General features: G+C 43.1%; 2 protein-coding genes across 4 annotated transcripts in view; one reads left to right on the top strand and one right to left on the bottom strand.

Annotated features, from left to right (window-relative positions):
- The window catches only part of DUSP16 (dual specificity phosphatase 16), a 78,058-nt gene extending 60,248 nt beyond the window's left edge, over positions 1 to 17,810 (top strand). For both annotated transcript variants that reach the window (XM_070755246.1, XM_070755247.1), the window contains exons 4-7: positions 7,758 to 7,921; positions 9,888 to 10,047; positions 12,982 to 13,105; positions 16,394 to 17,810. In XM_070755246.1, the coding sequence (XP_070611347.1) occupies positions 7,758 to 7,921; positions 9,888 to 10,047; positions 12,982 to 13,105; positions 16,394 to 17,549 (1,604 nt within the window). In that variant the 3' untranslated portion in view covers positions 17,550 to 17,810. The remainder of the gene's footprint in view (positions 1 to 7,757; positions 7,922 to 9,887; positions 10,048 to 12,981; positions 13,106 to 16,393) is intronic.
- BORCS5 (BLOC-1 related complex subunit 5) overlaps positions 1 to 18,623 on the bottom strand; it is an 82,166-nt gene that overhangs the window by 12,910 nt on the left and 50,633 nt on the right. Inside the window, exon 5 of one of the 2 annotated variants that reach the window (XR_011559442.1) lies at positions 6,060 to 6,075. The exons of the other annotated variant lie outside the window; for it this stretch is intronic. The gene's annotated coding sequence lies outside the window, so the exon portion shown is untranslated. Of the gene's footprint in view, positions 1 to 6,059; positions 6,076 to 18,623 lie in introns of those variants that run through there. 2 annotated transcript variants of the gene reach the window in all.

Below are 18,623 nucleotides of genomic sequence, written 5' to 3' on the forward strand. Positions count from 1 at the left end.
CATTCTTGTAGCCCGTCTTTGGACCCGTTCAATTTTGTCAATATCTTTTTGTAGGTGAGGTCTCCAGAACTGAACACAGTATTCCAAATGTGGTCTCACCAGCGCTCTATATAAGGGGATCACAATCTCCCTCTTCCTGCTTGTTATACCTCTAGCTAAGCAGCCAAGCATCCTACTTGCTTTTCTAAAATTTATTTCTTCTTTCTAAACAACATTTTCTTAGAACGACCTCACTTTGCATTGAGACAATCTGCAAAGTGTAGTCATAAAAATGTAAGGGAATGAATAATAATTGAAGCTACAATTAGAGTCAATTGACTCTCTCTTGTTGAGTACAGATACTCCTAGATTTACGATTATAATTCGGACCAGAATTTGTGTCGCTAGGCCAGGCAGTTTGCTTGGTGAGTCACGCTGATTTTATCACTTTTTCTGCCATGGATATTAAACAAATCACTGCAGTTGTTAAGCAGTTCAAGAGCTCATTAAGTAAATCTGGTTTCTCCCCATTGACTTCGTTTGTTGGAAGCCGGTTGGGAAAGTTGCAAATGTCAAAATTCTTGGAGGATAGAATACCGTATTTTTTGGAGTGTAAGACACACCTTAGTTTTGGGGGACGAAAACAGGGGGGGGGATCTGCTTGCCAGGTATTCATCTGGCTAATCTCCTTAGTCTGGTCAACTTCAGCTTCACCTGGTCATCTTTTTATCCCTTAGTTAGGGCTGAAAAAAAATCTTTGGAGGGAGTAGCAATGAAAACACGCCTGCAAAGTATTAGGGCTGGAAAAAAACTTTTTCAGAGTAGCAATGAAAAAGTCCTGCAAGCCAGGAATGCTGCAACGTCCTACCGGTCAATGACTACTTCAGCTTCAACCGCAACAACACAAGAGCACGCAACAGATTCAAACTTAATATGAACCGCTCCAAACTTGACTGTAAAAAATATGACTTTAACAATCGAGTTGTCGAAGCATGGAACTCATTACCTGACTCAATAGTGTCAACCCCTAACCCTCAATATTTCTCCCTTAGACTCTCCACGATTTACCTCTCTAGGTTCCTAAGAGGTCAGTAAGGGGCATACATAAGTGCACTAGTGTGCCTTTCGTCCCCTGTCCAATTTTCTTTCCTTTATCTCATATATCATATATATTTTCTTTCTTCCTTTCATACATCTTCTCTATTTTTACATATTATCTTTATATACTGTATATATATATTACTTCATGTCTATTCTCTTCCATATGTATTGTGTTTTGGACAAATGAATAAAAATAAATAAATAAATAAATAAATAAATAAGATGGTTAGCATCTTGTTAGGGCTGAAAAACATTTTTTCGGAGGGAGCAGCAATGAAAGAAATTCTGCAAGCCAGGAAGATTGTTTTTTTTAAAATGATCTTTATTAATTATTTACATTAAGAAAAAAAACATAAATACCACAAAACAAACAGAAATAAAAAACAAAACACGACCTATACAGACATATAGATATCGTCTTTCATAGTTGCAATTGTATATCAGGAATATTGTTAATGCCTCATTGACAACTTTAAGCTTTGTGGACCTCCAATCCTACCCCATAGCTCCCAACAACCGGTAAGGGCCCACAGAGTTGGTCTTCTTCGGGTCCCGTCAGCTAAACAGTGTCGGCTGGCAGGTCCGCGGAGGAGGGCCTTCTCTGTGGCTACTCCAACTCTCTGGAACCAGTTACTGTTGGAGTAACGTTTTGCAGAAGCTAGCCTACCCAGATAGCCAAAGCAGCTAAGCAGCCTGCCTCAGACCAGGATATCAGGAACCCTTGTCTTGAAGATAATTGAAGACACACGTACTGCAGAAAATAGGAAAATATTTACTTCTTTTGTAGCAAACCTACACTAACTATTTACACTGTAGCTATCTCTCTAGCAGTTACTCTACAAAGTACTGTATTCACAATTTTTTATCTACAGTACTGTTCTCAGTTACAATATTCAGCGACAAGTCTTCAGCCACCACAACCCACACTAATTCACAAGCCACTAAGCCGCAATACCTTCAAGCCAAGCCCCAAGCCACGCCTATGCAAGGGTGCATTACATGTATATACTTTTGTCAGCCAATCAGATTGCATCACAATCTGCATATTCGCCATGACTAAGCAGTTTTACATGGTTGAAGTCATTACAATTCTTCTCTCTGTAATTTGGAATATTGCATCAGGTAGGCCCTGATCCTGACAGTTACCTCCTGAGATCTAGACTACCCCCACCCTACTGACCTTCCGGAAAGCGGTAAAGACTTGGTTTTTCCGGCAGGCCTGGGGCCATTGATCTGATGGTGATAACCATCAAGACCCAGCCATAAGTGGTATGCATGGGTTTAAGTTTAAGTTTTTAAGTTAGATTTGTATGCCGCCCCTCTCCGAAGACTCGGGGTGGCTCACAACAACAGCAATACAATATACAAAGTACAAATCCAATATAAGCTAATAGCAATTTAAAACCCATAAATATTAAAAAAAAACAATCATTACTACACAATCATACCATTCTCATATATTACAGTCAGAAAAAAATGTGGTGCTGGGGGAACAAGATAGTTATTCCCCCCTTGCCTGGCAACATAGATAGGTCTTCAACATCTTATGGAAGGCAGGAAGAGTAGAGGTAGTTCGAATCTCTGAGGGGGGAGTTGATTCCAGAGGGCCGGGGACGCCACAGAGAAGTCTCTTCCCCGGGTCCCGCCAAACAGCACTGTTTAGTCGACGGGACCCGGAGAAGGCCAACTCTGTGGGACCTGATTGGCCGCTGGGATTCTTGCGGCAGAAGGCAGTCCCGGAGATATTCCGGTCCGATGCCATGTTTAACTATTGTATTTAATTTATTTTTAAACTGTTTTTAGAAGTTTTAGTATTATTTGGATGTTTTATATTTTTGGTTGTGAGCTGCCTAGAGCCCCTAGGGCAGTGATGGCGAACCTATGGCACGGGTGCCAAAGGTGGCACACGGAGCCATATTTGCTGGCACGCGAGCCGTTGCCCTAGCTCAGCTCCAATGTACATGTGTGTGCTAGCCACCTGATTTTGGGCTCACACAGAGGCTCTGGGAGGGCATTTTTGGCTTCCAGAGAGCCTCCAGGGGGATGGGGACGGTGTTTTTAAACCCCCCCCCAGCTCCAGGGAAGCCTTTGGAGACTGGGGAGGGTGAAACACGAGCCTACTGGGCCCACCAGAAGTTGGAAAACAGGCCGTTTCCGGCCTCCAGAGGGCCTCCAAGGGGTGTGGGAAGCTGTTTTGGCCCTCCCCAGGCATTGAATTATGGATGTGGGCACTTGCGCATGCATGATATAGCATGCCCACGTTTTTATTTATTTATTTATTTAGTTAGTTAGTTGGTTAGTTAGTTAGATAATTAGTTAGTTAGTTATGTGCCGCTCGCTCCAAACGGACTCTGAGCGGCTAACAATAGGAATAAAAACAACAATAATAGAAACAGTTAAAAATCTAATAATAAAAGTCAGTAATAACATAAAAAACAACATCAGCCTAATTCTAGGTCCATGGTAGTGTGGAGATCGTGCAGATCTCTGGTGGCAGTTGATTCCAAAGGGTCGGAGCCACCACATAGAAGGCTCTTCCCCGAGGTCCCGGCAACCGACATTGTTTGGCACCCAAGGAAAAAACAGTTCGCCATCACTACCCTAGAGAATTTGGCGGCATAAATACTGAATATATAAATAAATAAATAAAGTCCCAGAACTAAAATTGCCGACATTGAGAAACATCCATGTAGAATCCCAGGATCTCAAGGCTTGGCTGTGTTCCTCAAGTTGGAGGAATGGACCAAGAACATCTCCACCGAACGCCAAGGTTTTTCGGTGGAATTTTTCCTTTCTCCCCAGACAGAGGATAGTTACACAATCAAAGTCTGGAGAAAGGTCAGTAGAGATTTTGGTTGTTTATCTATGGTTGGGCTAAAAAAAAACAAAAACCCCCAAGTCTTTTCCTTAAATAATGGTTCCAGTGAGTGATTCAGGAGGGAGAAAAGGAGGTGGAAACGGAGGCCAATATGAACACTTCTTTTTTCTCCAATGCTATTCAGAGGATAATCAGAACTGCAGAAAAAACAATTGCTGCCAACCTGCCTTCCATTGAGGACCTGTATACTGCACGAGTCAAAAAGAGGGCAGGGAAAATATTTACTGACCCCTCACATCCTGGACACAAATTGTTTCAACTCCTACCCTCAAAACATCGCTACAGAGCACTGCACACCAAGACAACTAGACACAAGAACAGTTTTTTTTCCGAACGCCATCACTCTACTAAACAAATAATTCCCTCAACACTGTCAGACTTTCTACTAAATCTGCACTTCTATTCTACTAGTTTTTCTCATCATTCCTATCACCCATTTCCTCCCATGTTGACGGTATGACTGTAACTTGTTGCGTATATCCTAAGATTTTTATTAATATTGCTTCTTCATTGCTTATTTGACCCCTACGACAATCATTAAGTGTTGCACCATATGATTCTTGACAAATGTATATTTTATTTTACGTACGCTGAGAGCATATGCACCAAGACAAATTCCTTGTGTGTCCAATCACACTTGGCCAATAAATTCTAGTCTATTCTATTCTATTCCTAAGGGCTAACCTTTGCCCGTTTCTGCACCGTAGAGAATTCCTTGAAGGAAAACCAATGGATCTTGAACTTGAACGTACCCTAGTCAGAGGAAAACTTTGGGCGTTAATCAGAGCAAGGCTTCGAAACCCTCTCCCCGGTTTTTCTCCCCCATTTTCAACAGCCAGATCGTTAAATACTTGGAAAGCCCGCAAGACTCGATTGTGTGTGCAGAGTTACAGGAGGTGTTGGGTTTCTGAAAAGCCAAACAAAAGCCATTGGAGTTTTCTTCACCACAAATGGCTTTTGGCGCCTTGAGTTGGTTTCGTGAAACACTCCTCCGAGAATTGCAGCCACAAGTAATAAACTAGACAAGCCAGCGCTGGAAATGCTGCACGCTATATTAACACGGGGAAATGTCCAGAAACCACCAGCTAAATAAAACAGCTGGAAGTCGGTTAGTGACAAACTGAAGAACCACGGATTAAGGGGGTAAAATATACCCCCAAATCTCTGTTTTTGCAAACCGATAAAGAGAATTGAAGTTATTCTTAAACCTCCCAAGTTAAGACATCTTCTAAACAAAATGCTAAGAAATTGTTTGACAAAAACGGACATTTTCGGCTGTGCTGCAATGTTCATTAACACAACCTCCTTGATGGAAAATCAGATATCTACAATAACGTGCAATTGACCAGGACATCCGCTGTGATTTAAATCTTGGCATTTCCTTCTGCAAATTTCAACTCTCCCATAAGTCACATTCAAATCTTGAAACTTCACAATCTGCGTGGTTTCGTTGGGTCGTAATTTAGTGAAAAATAATTTCTATATTAAAAAAAACCCGAAACCATTACACGAAATAATGGGACCATGATACTGGTTACTATTCTATTCATGTATCCCAGCGGCCGGCTAGGTCCCAATGAGCTGGCCTTCTCCAGGTCCAGTTGGCCAGACAATGTCGCCTGGCGGGGCCTAGGGGAAGAGCCTTCTCTGTGGTGGCCCCAGCCCTCTGGAACGAACTCCCTTCGGAGATATGTACTGCCCCCTCCCTCCTGGTCTTTCGTAAAGCTCTTAAGACCTACCTCTACCGGTGGGCAAGTGAGTGGTGAGATTGTCTCCGGCCAATGTTATGAATGATTGAATTGGATGAATGCCCATGACTGTATATGGGGTTTTAAATACTTTTTAGTAGTTTGTATAAGTTTTATAGTCATTTAGATTTCTTTACCTATTGTTCCATTTATAATGTTGTACGCCGCCCTGAGTCGCTTCGAGAAAGGCAGCATAGAAATCTAATAAATAAATAGATAAATAAAATATCCGAGCAGCTTCTGTGATTATCGGAGCTACTTCTGTAGAATAGAATAGAATAGAATAGAATAGAATAGAATAGAATTTTATTGGCCAAGTGTGATTGGACACATAAGGAATTTGTCTTGGTGCAGATGCTCTCAGCATACCTAAAAGAAAAAGATACATTTGTCAAGAATTATGTGGTACAACACTTAATGATTGTCATAGGGGTCAAATAAGCAATGAAGAAACAATCAATATTAATAAAAATCTTAGGATACAAGCAACAAGTTACAGTCATACAGTCAACATGGGAGGAAAAGGATGACAGGAATGATGAGAAAACTAGTAGAAATAGAAGTGCAGATTTAGTAGAAAGTCTGACAGTGTTGAGGGAATTATTTGTTTAGTAGAGTGATGGCGTTCGGGGAAAAAACTGTTCTTGTGTCTAGTTGTCTTGGTGTGCAGTGCTCTGTAGCGACGTTTTGAGGGTAGGAGTTGAAACAGTTTGTGTCCAGGATGTGAGGGGTCAGTAAATATTTTCCCCGCCCTCTTTTTGACTCATACAGTATCCAGGTCCTCAATGGAAGGCAGATTGGCAGCAATTGTTTTTTCTGCAGTTCTGATTCTCCTCTGAAGTCTGTGTCGGTCCTGTTGGGTTGCAGCACCAAACCAGACAGTTATGGAGGTGCAGATGACAGACTCAATGATTAACTCTGTAGAACTGGATCAGTAGCTCCTTGGGCAGTTTGTGCTTCCTGAGCTGGCGCAGACGTAGACTTAGTGAGGAGGATAGGAATAGCTCCTAGCCAACTAGAGTACCATGATTTTCCATCGTAAGCAAAATCAGCCAAAATATTTTGAAATGTTGGCCTTTACGTCTTGGCACATTTAGGGTGGGGGTTTCTTCAGTGACTCTCCGTGGCTTTGTCATCTTCCAGTTTTTTATTTTATTTTATTTATATTTATTTATTTATTTTGTCCAATACACAATGAGGGTTTTAGTGGGTATATATCTATATACACATAGTAAAATACATGATGAAGGTTATAGAGGAGATACTCATAGTAAAATAGTAAAATATATTCGCTTGCAGTTTGGGTGGCAGCTCTGTTGAGCAAACACCGAGTCTGCGGAGGGCTCTGATTAGGCAAACCACGAGAAACCGGATTGTAGCACACCAGAGTAGATGGTAGAATCTGTTGTAAGCTGCCCCGGAGTCCCAGGAGAAGGGCAGCTTAGAAGTCGAACTAATAAAATAAATAAAAATAAGAACCTATCCAAGCCTACTGTATCACTAAACTGAAAGAGGGGGAAATGTTGTTCAGTTGTTCCACCCTTCTTCACCTGACGTACATGGTTTCACCAGGAATGTTGTTACTTTAGTTCTTGTAAGGAAAAAAAATTGGAACCCTCATCTCTTTTTTCTTTCTTTCTTTCTTTCTTTCTTTCTTTCTTTCTTTCTCTTTCTTCCTTTCTTTCTTTCTGTCTTTCTTTTTTCTCTTTCTTTCTCTTTCTTTCTTTCTTTCTCTTCCTTCCTTTCTTTCTATCTCTTTCTTTCTCTTCCTTCCTTTCTCTTTCTTTCTTTCTTTTTCTTTTTCTCCCTTCCTTTCTTTCTTTCTCTTTCTTTCTTTCTCTTTCTTTCTTTCTTTCTCTTTCTTAATTTCTTTACCTTTCTTTCTTTCTTTCTCTTCCTTCCTTTCTTTCTCTTTCTTTCTCTTCCTTCCTTTCTTTCTCTTCCTTCCTTTCTTTCTCTTCCTTCCTTTCTCTTTCTTTCCTTCTTTCTTTCTCTTTCTTTCTCTTTCTTTCTTTCCTTCCCTCCCTCCCTCCTTCCTTCCTTCCTTCCAGGTGGATTTGCTGAGTTTTCCAACTGTTTCCCTGGCCTTTGCGAAGGAAAATCTATCTTGGTGCCGTCCTGCATTTCTCAACCTTGCTTACCAGTTTCCAACATGGGTCCCACCCGGATCCTTCCCCACCTATATCTGGGGTGCCAAAGAGACGTCCTCAACAAGGTAGGTGGGAAATGGGAATTGGGGGGGGGGGGGAGTAGATCACAGGGCACTTTAGCCCCATAGCAAACAGGGCAGGGCAAGGGCAGAACAAGAAACAAATGGGTGGAAACAAAACAAGGAGAGAAGTAACTTAGAACTAAGGAGGAAAATTCCTGACAGAACTATTAATCCATGGAACAGCTTGCCTCCAGAAGTTGTGAATGCTCCAAAACTGAAGATGTTGGATAACTATTTGTCTGAAGTAGTGTAGGGTTCTCTGCCTAAGCAGGGAGTTGGACTAGAAGACCTCCAAGGTCCCTTCCAACTCTGTTATTACTGTATTATGTTATGTTACATTATGTTACATTATGTTACATTATGTTACATTATGTTACATTATATTACATTATTATTATTATTATTATTATTATTATTATATTATGTTATATTACATTATGTTACATTATGTTACATTATATTACATTATTATTATATTATATTACATTACATTACATTATTAAGGCTTCCTAAGCTCTCTAAACTCTGCATAAATTGAGGCCATCCTTGATTATAGATCGGGGTTTAAAAACTGGATTTCTTTGAGGGCCGGATCAGTATTGCAGTTCTTCTCCACGGGCCAGCGAAAGAGGAAGAGGAGATGGAATGATCACACACACACCAAACCCCATACTGCCCGGACCAATGAAACCACATAAGGACACTGGCCGGATGGGCAAGGACAGACCAGACCCTGTTGCCACTGCTGAATCTATAACCACACAGCTGAGAAGCGGCCAAACAGCTGAGCGACGGGCGCCTGCGCAGCAGCTCTGCCTAGCCCAGGGGTAGGCAAAGTTGGCTCTTCTGTGACTTGTGGACTTCAACTCCCAGAATTCTTAAGGCGATCATGCTAGCTCAGGAATTCTGGGAGTTGAAGTCCACAAGTCACAGAAGAGCCAACTTTGCTTACCGATAGCCTAGCCATTAGGAGATTGATAGCTTCTGCGTGAGGGGTGGAGTCACGCCTGGGTGGTTGGGCGGGGCCAGGGAGAGGCTTAAATGGTAGAGGTCTGGTTAGCCCTAACTATTTTCACATGGAGATTGTCGGAGTTTGTGCCAGAATTATTCGTGACAAAGATAAAAATATTGCGAACCAGGACTGTGTTCTTTGCTTTCTTTGTGCAAATTATCGGAACCTGACAGCCTGCTTTTAGGTATTATCTCCCCTTGCTCTTCCCATGTTCATCTGACCCCAACCCAGGTGGTCTTTTTGGAAGGCTTTAAGAAAGGGGACAGTTTGTCCAAGTACTGTACAGTGGTACATCTACCTACTTACAAACTTTTCTAGATAAGAACCCGGTGTTCAAGATTTTTTTGCCTCTTCTCAAGAACCATTTTCTACTTCCAAGCCCGAGCCTCTGAAACTGTAACCGGAAAAGGCTGGGAGAAGCCTCCGTGGGGCCTCTCTAGGAATCTCCTGGGAGGAAACAGGACTGGAAAAGGCAAGGAGAAGCCTCTGTGGGGCCTCTCTAGGAATCTCCTGGGAGGAAACAGGACTGGAAAAGGCAGGGAGAAGCCTCCGTGGGGCCTCTCTAGGAATCTCCTGGGAGTAAACAGGACCAGAAAAGGCGGGGAGAAGTCTCCGTGGGGCCTCTCTAGGAATCTCCTGGGAGTAAACAGGGCCGGAAAAGGTGGGGAGAAGCCTCTGTGGGGCCTCTCTAGGAATCTCCTGGGAGGAAACAGGGCCTCCCCCCTCCCTGTGGTTTCCCCAATCGCACACATTATTTGCTTTTACATTGATTCCTATGGGAAAAATTGCTTCTTCTTACAAACCTTTCTACTTAAGAACCTGGTCACGGAACGAATTAAGTTCATAAGTAGAGGTACCACTGTACTGTGGCTTGGATGAAGAATTCCCCATTAAGAGCGCAGAGAGATGAACCACGTGGAAATCAAAGATATTTATAAATATGATTTCTTTTCACAGGAGCTAATGCAACAGAATGAGATTGGCTATGTGTTAAACGCCAGCAATACCTGTCCCAAACCTGACTTCATCCCAGAGTCCCACTTCTTAAGAGTGCCGGTCAATGACAGCTTCTGTGAGAAAATCTTTCCTTGGCTGGACAAGTCCGTTGACTTCATAGGTAACGGTTTCAGTTTTAACCTGATTTTTTTTTTTTTTTTTTACAATTCCAGGAATGTGGACGCTGCTGAGTCCCTAATGAAAGCTATGCCTTCAAAAGACGCTAAGTGCGACCCAGCCGTGTGTCGGGTCACCCACGAAAGCGAATCCTAGACAGAGGAACCTGGACACATTCTCTCTCTGGGTGGAGTGACATGGAGTAGAGCCATGCGCTCCTTTTTATTTGGGAACATAAGGAAGTGGGGTATAATTACATATACATGTCAAAATGATACATCAACCATACAACTTCAAACGTATCTTTGAGTTCTTCCTTTCCCATAGATATCAAGAAACAATCTTCTTGGAACTTCCTAAAAGCAGATGTTTATTCACACCTAATTTCTCTGAAGGCTTCTCCTTTATCTGGCTAATTTTCCTTAATTGCCCTGCTGTTTGTGTGCTCCAGGCAATGAAAATTTCCCCCCCTTTGGTCCTATAAGGTCCTGTCCGGAGTGGTGAAAACTTTGTTTATTTGAGCTGTTTATCTGAGCCCTGTTTGTTTCCCTGTTGTAACTGCCAGGAATGCAGATTAGGCGAGTTTATTGCCCTTCCTTGTCCTGGGTTTTATAGAAATAGAGTATTTTTTATGCTAGAAATCCAGATTTAATACAATCCTATTCTAACATAATTTGCTATACTGCAACACAGGAATGCTTTTCCATCCACTGTTTTCGGGTACGTTTCTAGGTATTGAGAAAGGGCTCCCACCTGAGCAGCAGCAGAAACATTCAGGGAGGATCCAAAGTCAAAAGATTCCAATTACATAAGCTGTTGTGGTTAGCTCTGGCCCAGCTCCTGCCCCAAGGAATGTGCAGGTGGATGTGGGGGAAACATCCACATGCCGCAGGCCTGTTTTGCTCCCGATGGAATCTGCCGACGAAGCCTCCTCTGACCAAGGAAGCATGAGTGACAGGGAAGAGGGGAGTTTGGCAGACAGCTCAGGAGGAGATCAATCATCAGTATCATCCCTGGATTCTGAACAAGAATTAATGACACATCCACGCATGTGCAGAGTGATGCATAGGAGACAACAACTGAAGGATTATTACAAGAAAAAATGAGGCCACCTGTGGTTGTGTGGGGCTGCGGTAATTAGTGCTACAGATAAAAGTGCAGCCTGTTGTTTTAGCCTCATGGCAGTTTATCTGATTCATTGTTTCGTCAAGATCGTGGTTTTTGTGCTGTTCAAGATTGTGTGTGGACTCTCTGGACTTTAGAATTGGACACAATTTCCCAGTTATTGGATGAGCAATTGGACTGCATTTAACCTGTGCCTTGTGTGTACCAGAAAATCTCTTTGACATTTAAAAAGGGAGTTTTTTCTGCTTTTCTGTTTATAAAAACATTTGGGTTTTCCTTTTATCGTATGGTGTGTGTCTTCCTGGACTAATTACCCTGTAATTACGGGCGGTTGAAACACGCCGGCAGAACATAACCAAAGTCACAATTCATTTTTTAAAGGGTGTGAATTGGGCAGTTGTAGCTGCCATCTTGAATTTCCAACTCCCTCCTGCCGATGCTCCTGGAGTAGCAGAGAAGCATGTCACAATTATTAAGGATTGGCGTACACAGGAATGTGGAGTGACACCTGAGTTGCCCATTTATGTCTGCTTTCCATAAATGCTGAGTTACTTTTTGATAAATTCCTTCTTCTCCAATTTCGGCTATTTTAACTCAGGGATGTTTAAATAGCCAATTTGTTGAAGTCTTCCAGAAGAACAAGCATAGGGGCATCAATCACTTCGATTTTTGTTTTGTACCACACTCTGCAAATAGATGGATAAACAGGAGATTCTGTCTACACCTGGGGGTGTCAAACTCATGGCCTTTGAGATATGCCCACGTCTCGTCAACACTCCGCGGCCTGCACTGGCTGCCGATCAGTTTCCGTTCGCTATTCAAAGTGTTGGTTATGACCTTTAAAGCCCTACATGGCATCGGACCAGAATACCTCCGGAACTGTCTTCTGCCACACGAATCCCAGCGGCCGATAAGGTCCCATAGAGTTTGCCTTCTCTGGGTCCTGTCGACTAAACAATGTTGTCTGGTGGGCCCCAGGGGAAGAGCCTTCTGTGTGGCGGCCCCGGCCCTCTGGAATCAACTCCCCCCAGAGATCAGAACTGCTCCCACCCTCCTTGTCTTTCGTAAATTGCTTAAGACCCACCTGTATCGCCAGGCATGGGGGAACCAATTAGGTCCCACAGAGTTGGCCTTCTCCGGGTCCCGTCGACTAAACAATGTCGTTTGGCGGGTCCCAGGGGAAAAGCCTTCTCTGTGGCGGCCCCGACCCTCTGGAACCAGCTCCCCCCTGAGATTAGAACTGCCCCCACCCTCCTTGCTTTCCGCAAACTCCTTAAAACCCACTTCTGCCGTCAGGCATGGGGGAACTGAAATATCTTCCCGAGGCCTATACTGTTTATTTATGGTATGTTGTGTGCATGTTTTTTTTTTAAATTATGGGTTTTTAGCTTTCTAATTATTGAATTTGTATTATGTATTGTTTTCTGTTACTGTTGTGAGCCGCCCCGAGTCTGCAGAGAGGGGCGGCATACAAATTTAATAAATAAATAAATAAAATAAATAAATAAATAAATAAATACTGTGATATCTCCCCCAGGCTTATAATAATAATAATTTATTATTAGATTTGTATGCCGCCCCTCTCTGCAGACTATAGTTTTATGTAGGGTATGCTTGTGTTGTATGGTTTTAAATGACAGTTTTTTAAGATTTTTTTTTAAAAAAAATTAGATTTGTTACATTGTCATATTTTTTATTATTGTTGTTGTGAGCCACCCCGAGTCTGCGGAGAGGGGCGGCATACAAATCTAATAAATTATTATAATTAAATTATTAAATTGATTTTTTTTTTGTTCCTTTTTCCTTGCCACAGAAAAAGCCAAAGCTTCAAACGGTTGTGTCTTAGTCCACTGTTTAGCCGGAATATCCCGCTCAGCCACAATTGCCATTGCCTATATAATGAAAAGGATGGACATGTCCTTAGATGAGGCCTACAGGTAAGGAAAGGGAAGAGCTCTTTGCATCCTGAAGAAACCCGAGTCTTCGGAGAGGGGCGGCATAGAAATCTAAATAATAAATAAATAAATAAATAAACTCAGCTGGGGAGGTTGGGATTTACCGTACTTTTGGGAGTACAGTGATACCTCATCTTACAAACGCCTCATCGTACAAACTTTTCGACATACAAACCTGGGGTTTAAGATTTTTTTGCCTCTTCTTACAAACTATTTTCACCTTACAAACCCACCGCCGCTGGGATGCCCCGCCTCCGGACTTCTGTTGCCAGCGAAGCACCCATTTTTGCGCTGCTGGGATTCCTCTGAGGCTCCCCTCCATGGGAAACCCCACCTCCGGACTTCTGTGTTTTTGCGATGCTGGGATTCCCCTGCTGGGATTCCCCTGCAGCATCGCAAAACACAGAAGTCCAGAGGTGGGGTTTCCCATGGCCTCAAGGGAATCCCAATAGTGCAAAAATGGGCGCTTCGGCTGGCAAAAGGGGTGAATTTTGGGCTTGCACACATTAATCACTTTTCCATTGATTCCTATGGGAAACATTAAGAACCTCGTCCCGGAACCAATTAAGTTTGTAAGACAAGGTATCACTGTATAAGATGCGCCTTTCCTCCACTCTAAAAGAGGGTGAAAATTTGAGTGTGTCTCATACACCGAATGTAGCCTCGCCCAGCCTTTCAAATGGAGGTTTCAGAGGCTGAAAAAAGCCCATGAAACCTCAATTTCAGAAACTATTTTTCCAGCCTCTGAATCCTCTATTTGAGAGGCTGGATGGGGCTACAACGTAGTTTTCACAGGCTGAAATAGCAAGGCACAGAGCTCACAGCCAAGGTACCTGTTGCTAAAGTTCACCTCTGGGAACAGCTGATTGAATAGAATAGAATAAAATTTTTATTGGCCAAGTGTGATTGGACACACAAGGAATTTGTCTTGGTGCATATGCTCTCAGCGTACGTAAAATAAAATATACATTTGTCAAGAATCATATGGTGCAACACTTAATGATTGTCATAGGGGTCAAATAAGCAATGAAGAAGCAATATTAATAAAAATCTTAGGATACAAGCAACAAGTTACAGTCATACAGTCAACATGGGAGGAAAAGGGTGATAGGAATGATGAGAAAAACTAGTAGAATAGAAGTGCAGATTTAGTAGAAAGTCTGACAGTGTTGAGGGAATTATTTGTTTAGCAGAGTGATGGCGTTCGGAAAAAAACTGTTCTTGTGTCTAGTTGTCTTGGTGTGCAGTGCTCTGTAGCGACGTTTTGAGGGTAGGAGTTGAAACAGTTTGTGTCCAGGATGTGAGGGGTCAGTAAATATTTTCTCCGCCCTCTTTTTGACCTGTGCAGTATACAGGTCCTCAATGGAAGGCAGGTTGGCAGCAATTGTTTTTTCTGCAGTTCTGAAGATATTCAGGGAGCCCATCTGCCCCCCCACCATCAGCTTTTTTCTTATTTTCCTCCCCAAAAATAAAGGTGCATTTTATACTTGAGTGCTTCTTATAGTCTGAAAAACACGGTGACTATTTCCAGCATCATGGTTGGAAAAATGGTTTCCATGGGGTCAAGGCGGGGTCAGATCCCGTTTCTCATTCATTAAGAGTGGCATTATCTTGGATCTCTGCCTTTCCTAAGGACCTCTAGATCAGTGGTTCTCAACCTTTCTAATGCCACGAGCCCTTAATACAGTTCCTCATGTTGTAGTGACCCCCAACCATAAGTCTAGCGCCAATTCTCCCAACAGAGCTTGAAGCTGATTGGCAAAAAGGTCAGAGGGACACGCCCACTGTAAACGCCTGATTGGTCGGATTGTAAAAATATGTTCCAAGGTGCCAGAATAGGAGCTTTAGTTCCTAAATTTGTCTTTTCCCGTGGTCTTAGGTGACTCTTGTGAAATGGTCGTTCAACCCCCAAAGGGATCCCGACCCCCAGGTTGAGCACCACTGATCTAATGGAACGCATCTCTGATTTATCTACTTTACTGTTATTATTTATTGTGCCTGAATAGGTATCGCGTTTCCCTGAAAATAAGACCCTGTCTTACATTTTTTGGAACTCTGAAATAAGTGCTTGGCCTTATTGCCATGTACTCAAAAGCCTGATTGGGCTTTATATCAGGAGGAGGTCTTATTTTGGGGAAAACAGGGTAGCCTTTGACTGATAACCAGTGGCTTAGAGGCTACTTACGGCAGACCCGATTTTTAGAATCCAGGGACTGGGTTTCCCTTTTTTGCAGTAGTTCCCCATCCTTCTTGGGTCACTGGAGTGCACAAAAAGTTTGTAAAATCATAATGTCATGCTATAATAATATGTGGTATTTCCCAATGCACACACCAATAGAAAAGGATGAATGGATTTAGGTATGTGGGAAGGTAGGAATAAATAGATAGAAAGAAGATAGATGATAGATATAATTAGACTGATCGATAGATGATATCGACAGATAATAGATGATAGATATATTTAGATATAGAGGACAGACTATAGATAATAGACTATATATATGATGAGGCCAAAATAAGGCCGAAATAGATCTATCCTAGTCTCCCTTAATTTTCAAATTCAGCAAAAAAACATGTTATATATATGTGTGTGTGTGTGTGTGTGTGTGTGTGTGTGTGTGTGTTTTCGTAGATTTATATACTGTATAGAGACAGACAGATATAATTAGATAATAGACAAACACAGACAGGCAGGCAGGAATAGATGATAGACAATAATAGACAATAGATATAGATAAATATAGATTCATTGAGATATAGACAATAGAGAAAGATGGATAGATACAGATAATAGTAGATAGATGATCAACTTAGTATATGCAAAATCAGGGGTTGGCAAAGTTGGCTCTTCTATGACATGTGGACTTCAACTCCCAGAATTCCTGAGCTAGCATGATTGTTTCAGGAATTCTGGGAGTTGAAGTCCACAAGTCACAGAAGAGCCATCTTTGCCTATCCCTGTGCTAAAGGATTCAGAAAAGAGTGATTTCAGAAAAGGATTGCCATGTGACCAGATCAGAGAGCCCTACGTGGAATTGCCAGATCTTTATTTAAGGGAGCAGAACATATGTGGTCAGTCAAAGGTGACTTTGCTCCCAGCCAAGAGGGGTGTGTGGCACTTTGCACAACGGGTGACCTTACATTACCTTGGAAATTAATGCTTTACAGCCGAGCCGACCTCAGCGAATATTTTATATGTGTTATTCGAGCCTTGAGTTCAACGTCAGTTGGCTGATTTCCCCTTTTTTTCCTTTTGAAATTCCATTTTAGGTTTGTGAAAGAGAAGAGGCCCACCATTTCTCCCAACTTCAACTTTCTCGGTCAACTTCTGGACTTTGAAAAGAAGATCAAGAACCCGGGAGGAGGGACGAGCGGACTTGTAAGCAAACTCAAGCTTTTGCATTTGGAAAACGGCAGCAACCACGGAGCAGGGGCTGGAGCCCTGTGGGCGCCCTCCCAGCTCTGTGCTTCTTCTACCTCAGAGAACGTGGAGCCAAAAGCCTTGGATCTGGGGAGCCCGCCAGCTCCCGCTCTCCCACCCCCTGCAGAGGTGCCAAGCCGAACTGGGTTAAACGCCTCCTCCGATAAAGTTGAAGACAGCAACAGGTTGAAGCGGTCGTTTTCCTTGGATATCAAATCGGTCTCTTGCGCCGCCGGCAACACTTGCCTTACCGCTCCCGGAGCCGGGTACCCTTCCTTAGAAGACACGCTGGAGTTCTACAAGCATTCGTCCACGTTGGAAGCGGGCAGCAAATTATGCCAGTTCTCTCCTGTGCAGGAAGTTTCGGAACAGACACCCGAGGGCAGCCCCAATAAGGAACACGTTAAGCTGCCGGAGAAGCCCCGCCAGAGCTGGCAGCCGGAGAGCCAGAGCAAGCGGCAGCATTTGGGGAGGACGACTTGCCCCGCGCAGAGGTCCTCCCTGTTCCCGTTGCATCGAAGCGGAAGCATGGAAGATAATTACAGAACCAACTTCCTCTTCGGCCTTTCGGCCAGTCAGCAGCATCTGGCCAAGTCTGCCGCTGGGCTGGGTCTCAAAGGCTGGCATTCGGACATCTTGTCTCCGCAAACCTCCGCGGCTTCCCTAACCGGCGGCTGGTACTTCACCGCCGACCCCTCCCATATTTATTCCGCTTCCGCCATCTACGGGAGGAGCGCCGCCTATTCGGCCTTCAGCTGCAGCCAGCTGCCCACGGGGTGCGAGCAAACGTACGGGGTGCGCAGGAGAGAAAAACACGGGGAGCGGGGCAACTCGCGGCGCAGCTGGCACGAGGAGAGCTCTTTCGAGAAGCAGTTCAAGCGGAGGAGTTGCCAGATGGAATTTGGGGAAAGTCTCATGTCAGAGAACAGGTCCCGAGAGGAACTTGGGAAAATGGGAAGCCAATCTAGCTTTTCGGGCAGCATGGAGATTATTGAAGTATCTTGACTCTGGTCGATGATTTGGGTTTTTTTTGTTTTGTTTTTCCCCCCATTCCTCCTTTTCCAATTTTCTATAAAACAATTCCCTGTAAATCTGAAAAATTCAGAATACTGTTCGGCTACGGTATGGACAAAATTAACAAAACTGACTGCGTGTGGCGTGCATGTGTGTGCGTGCGTTTGTGGCTTTTGTGTGTGCACTCGCACCCGCAGGGGCCTCGTGACTGTATTCCAGAGAGATTAAATGGTAAAAATTTAATTTTTGCAATATAGACAATCGGCTCTTTTTCTTGCCTTCCATGTTCTCACCACCTTAAGGCAAAAAGTAATAAAATAAAAATAAATATGCAACTATTTTCCTAAATTCCCCTTAACAAATGAAGCAGTGACACAAAAGTTTCACATCCTTAATGTCTTTTACGAATCAGCCTTTGTTAAGCGGACTTGGTGTTTGTTTCTGCTAAAGTTTTGATTGAAAAGTGACTGAAAAACAGAGTTTGTGCTCTTCGGTGCCGTATTTTTCCCCAAGAAACACGTCTTACGAAAAATTCTCATTCATCCAGGTGGAGTGTCTGGGAATTGAATCTGAGTATTGCATTGGCAGTTCTGTGTTAGCAAAAACTTCAGAAGAGAAGGATTTAGGGGTAGTGATTTCTGACAGTCTCAAAATGGGTGAGCAGTGTGGTTGGGTGGTAGGAAAAGCAAGTAGGATGCTTGGCTGCATAGCTAGAGGTATAACAAGCAGGAAGAGGGAGATTGTGATCCCACTATATAGAGCGCTGGTGAGACCACAGTTGGAATACTGTGTTCAGTTCTGGACACCTCACCTACAAAAAGATATTGACAAAATTGAACGGGTCCAAAGACGGGACACAAGAATGGTGGAAGGTCTTAAGCATAAAACGTATCAGGAAAGACTTAATTGAACTCAATCTGTCTAGTCTGGAGGACAGAAGGAAAAGGGGGGACGTGATCGAAACATTTAAATAGGTTAAAGGGTTAAATAAGGTTCAGGAGGGAAGTGTTTTTAATAGGAAAGTGAACACAAGAACAAGGGGACACAATCTGAAATTAGTTGGGG

Source organism: Erythrolamprus reginae, chromosome 6, assembly GCF_031021105.1.
Source record: "Erythrolamprus reginae isolate rEryReg1 chromosome 6, rEryReg1.hap1, whole genome shotgun sequence".
Lineage (NCBI taxonomy): Eukaryota > Metazoa > Chordata > Lepidosauria > Squamata > Dipsadidae > Erythrolamprus > Erythrolamprus reginae.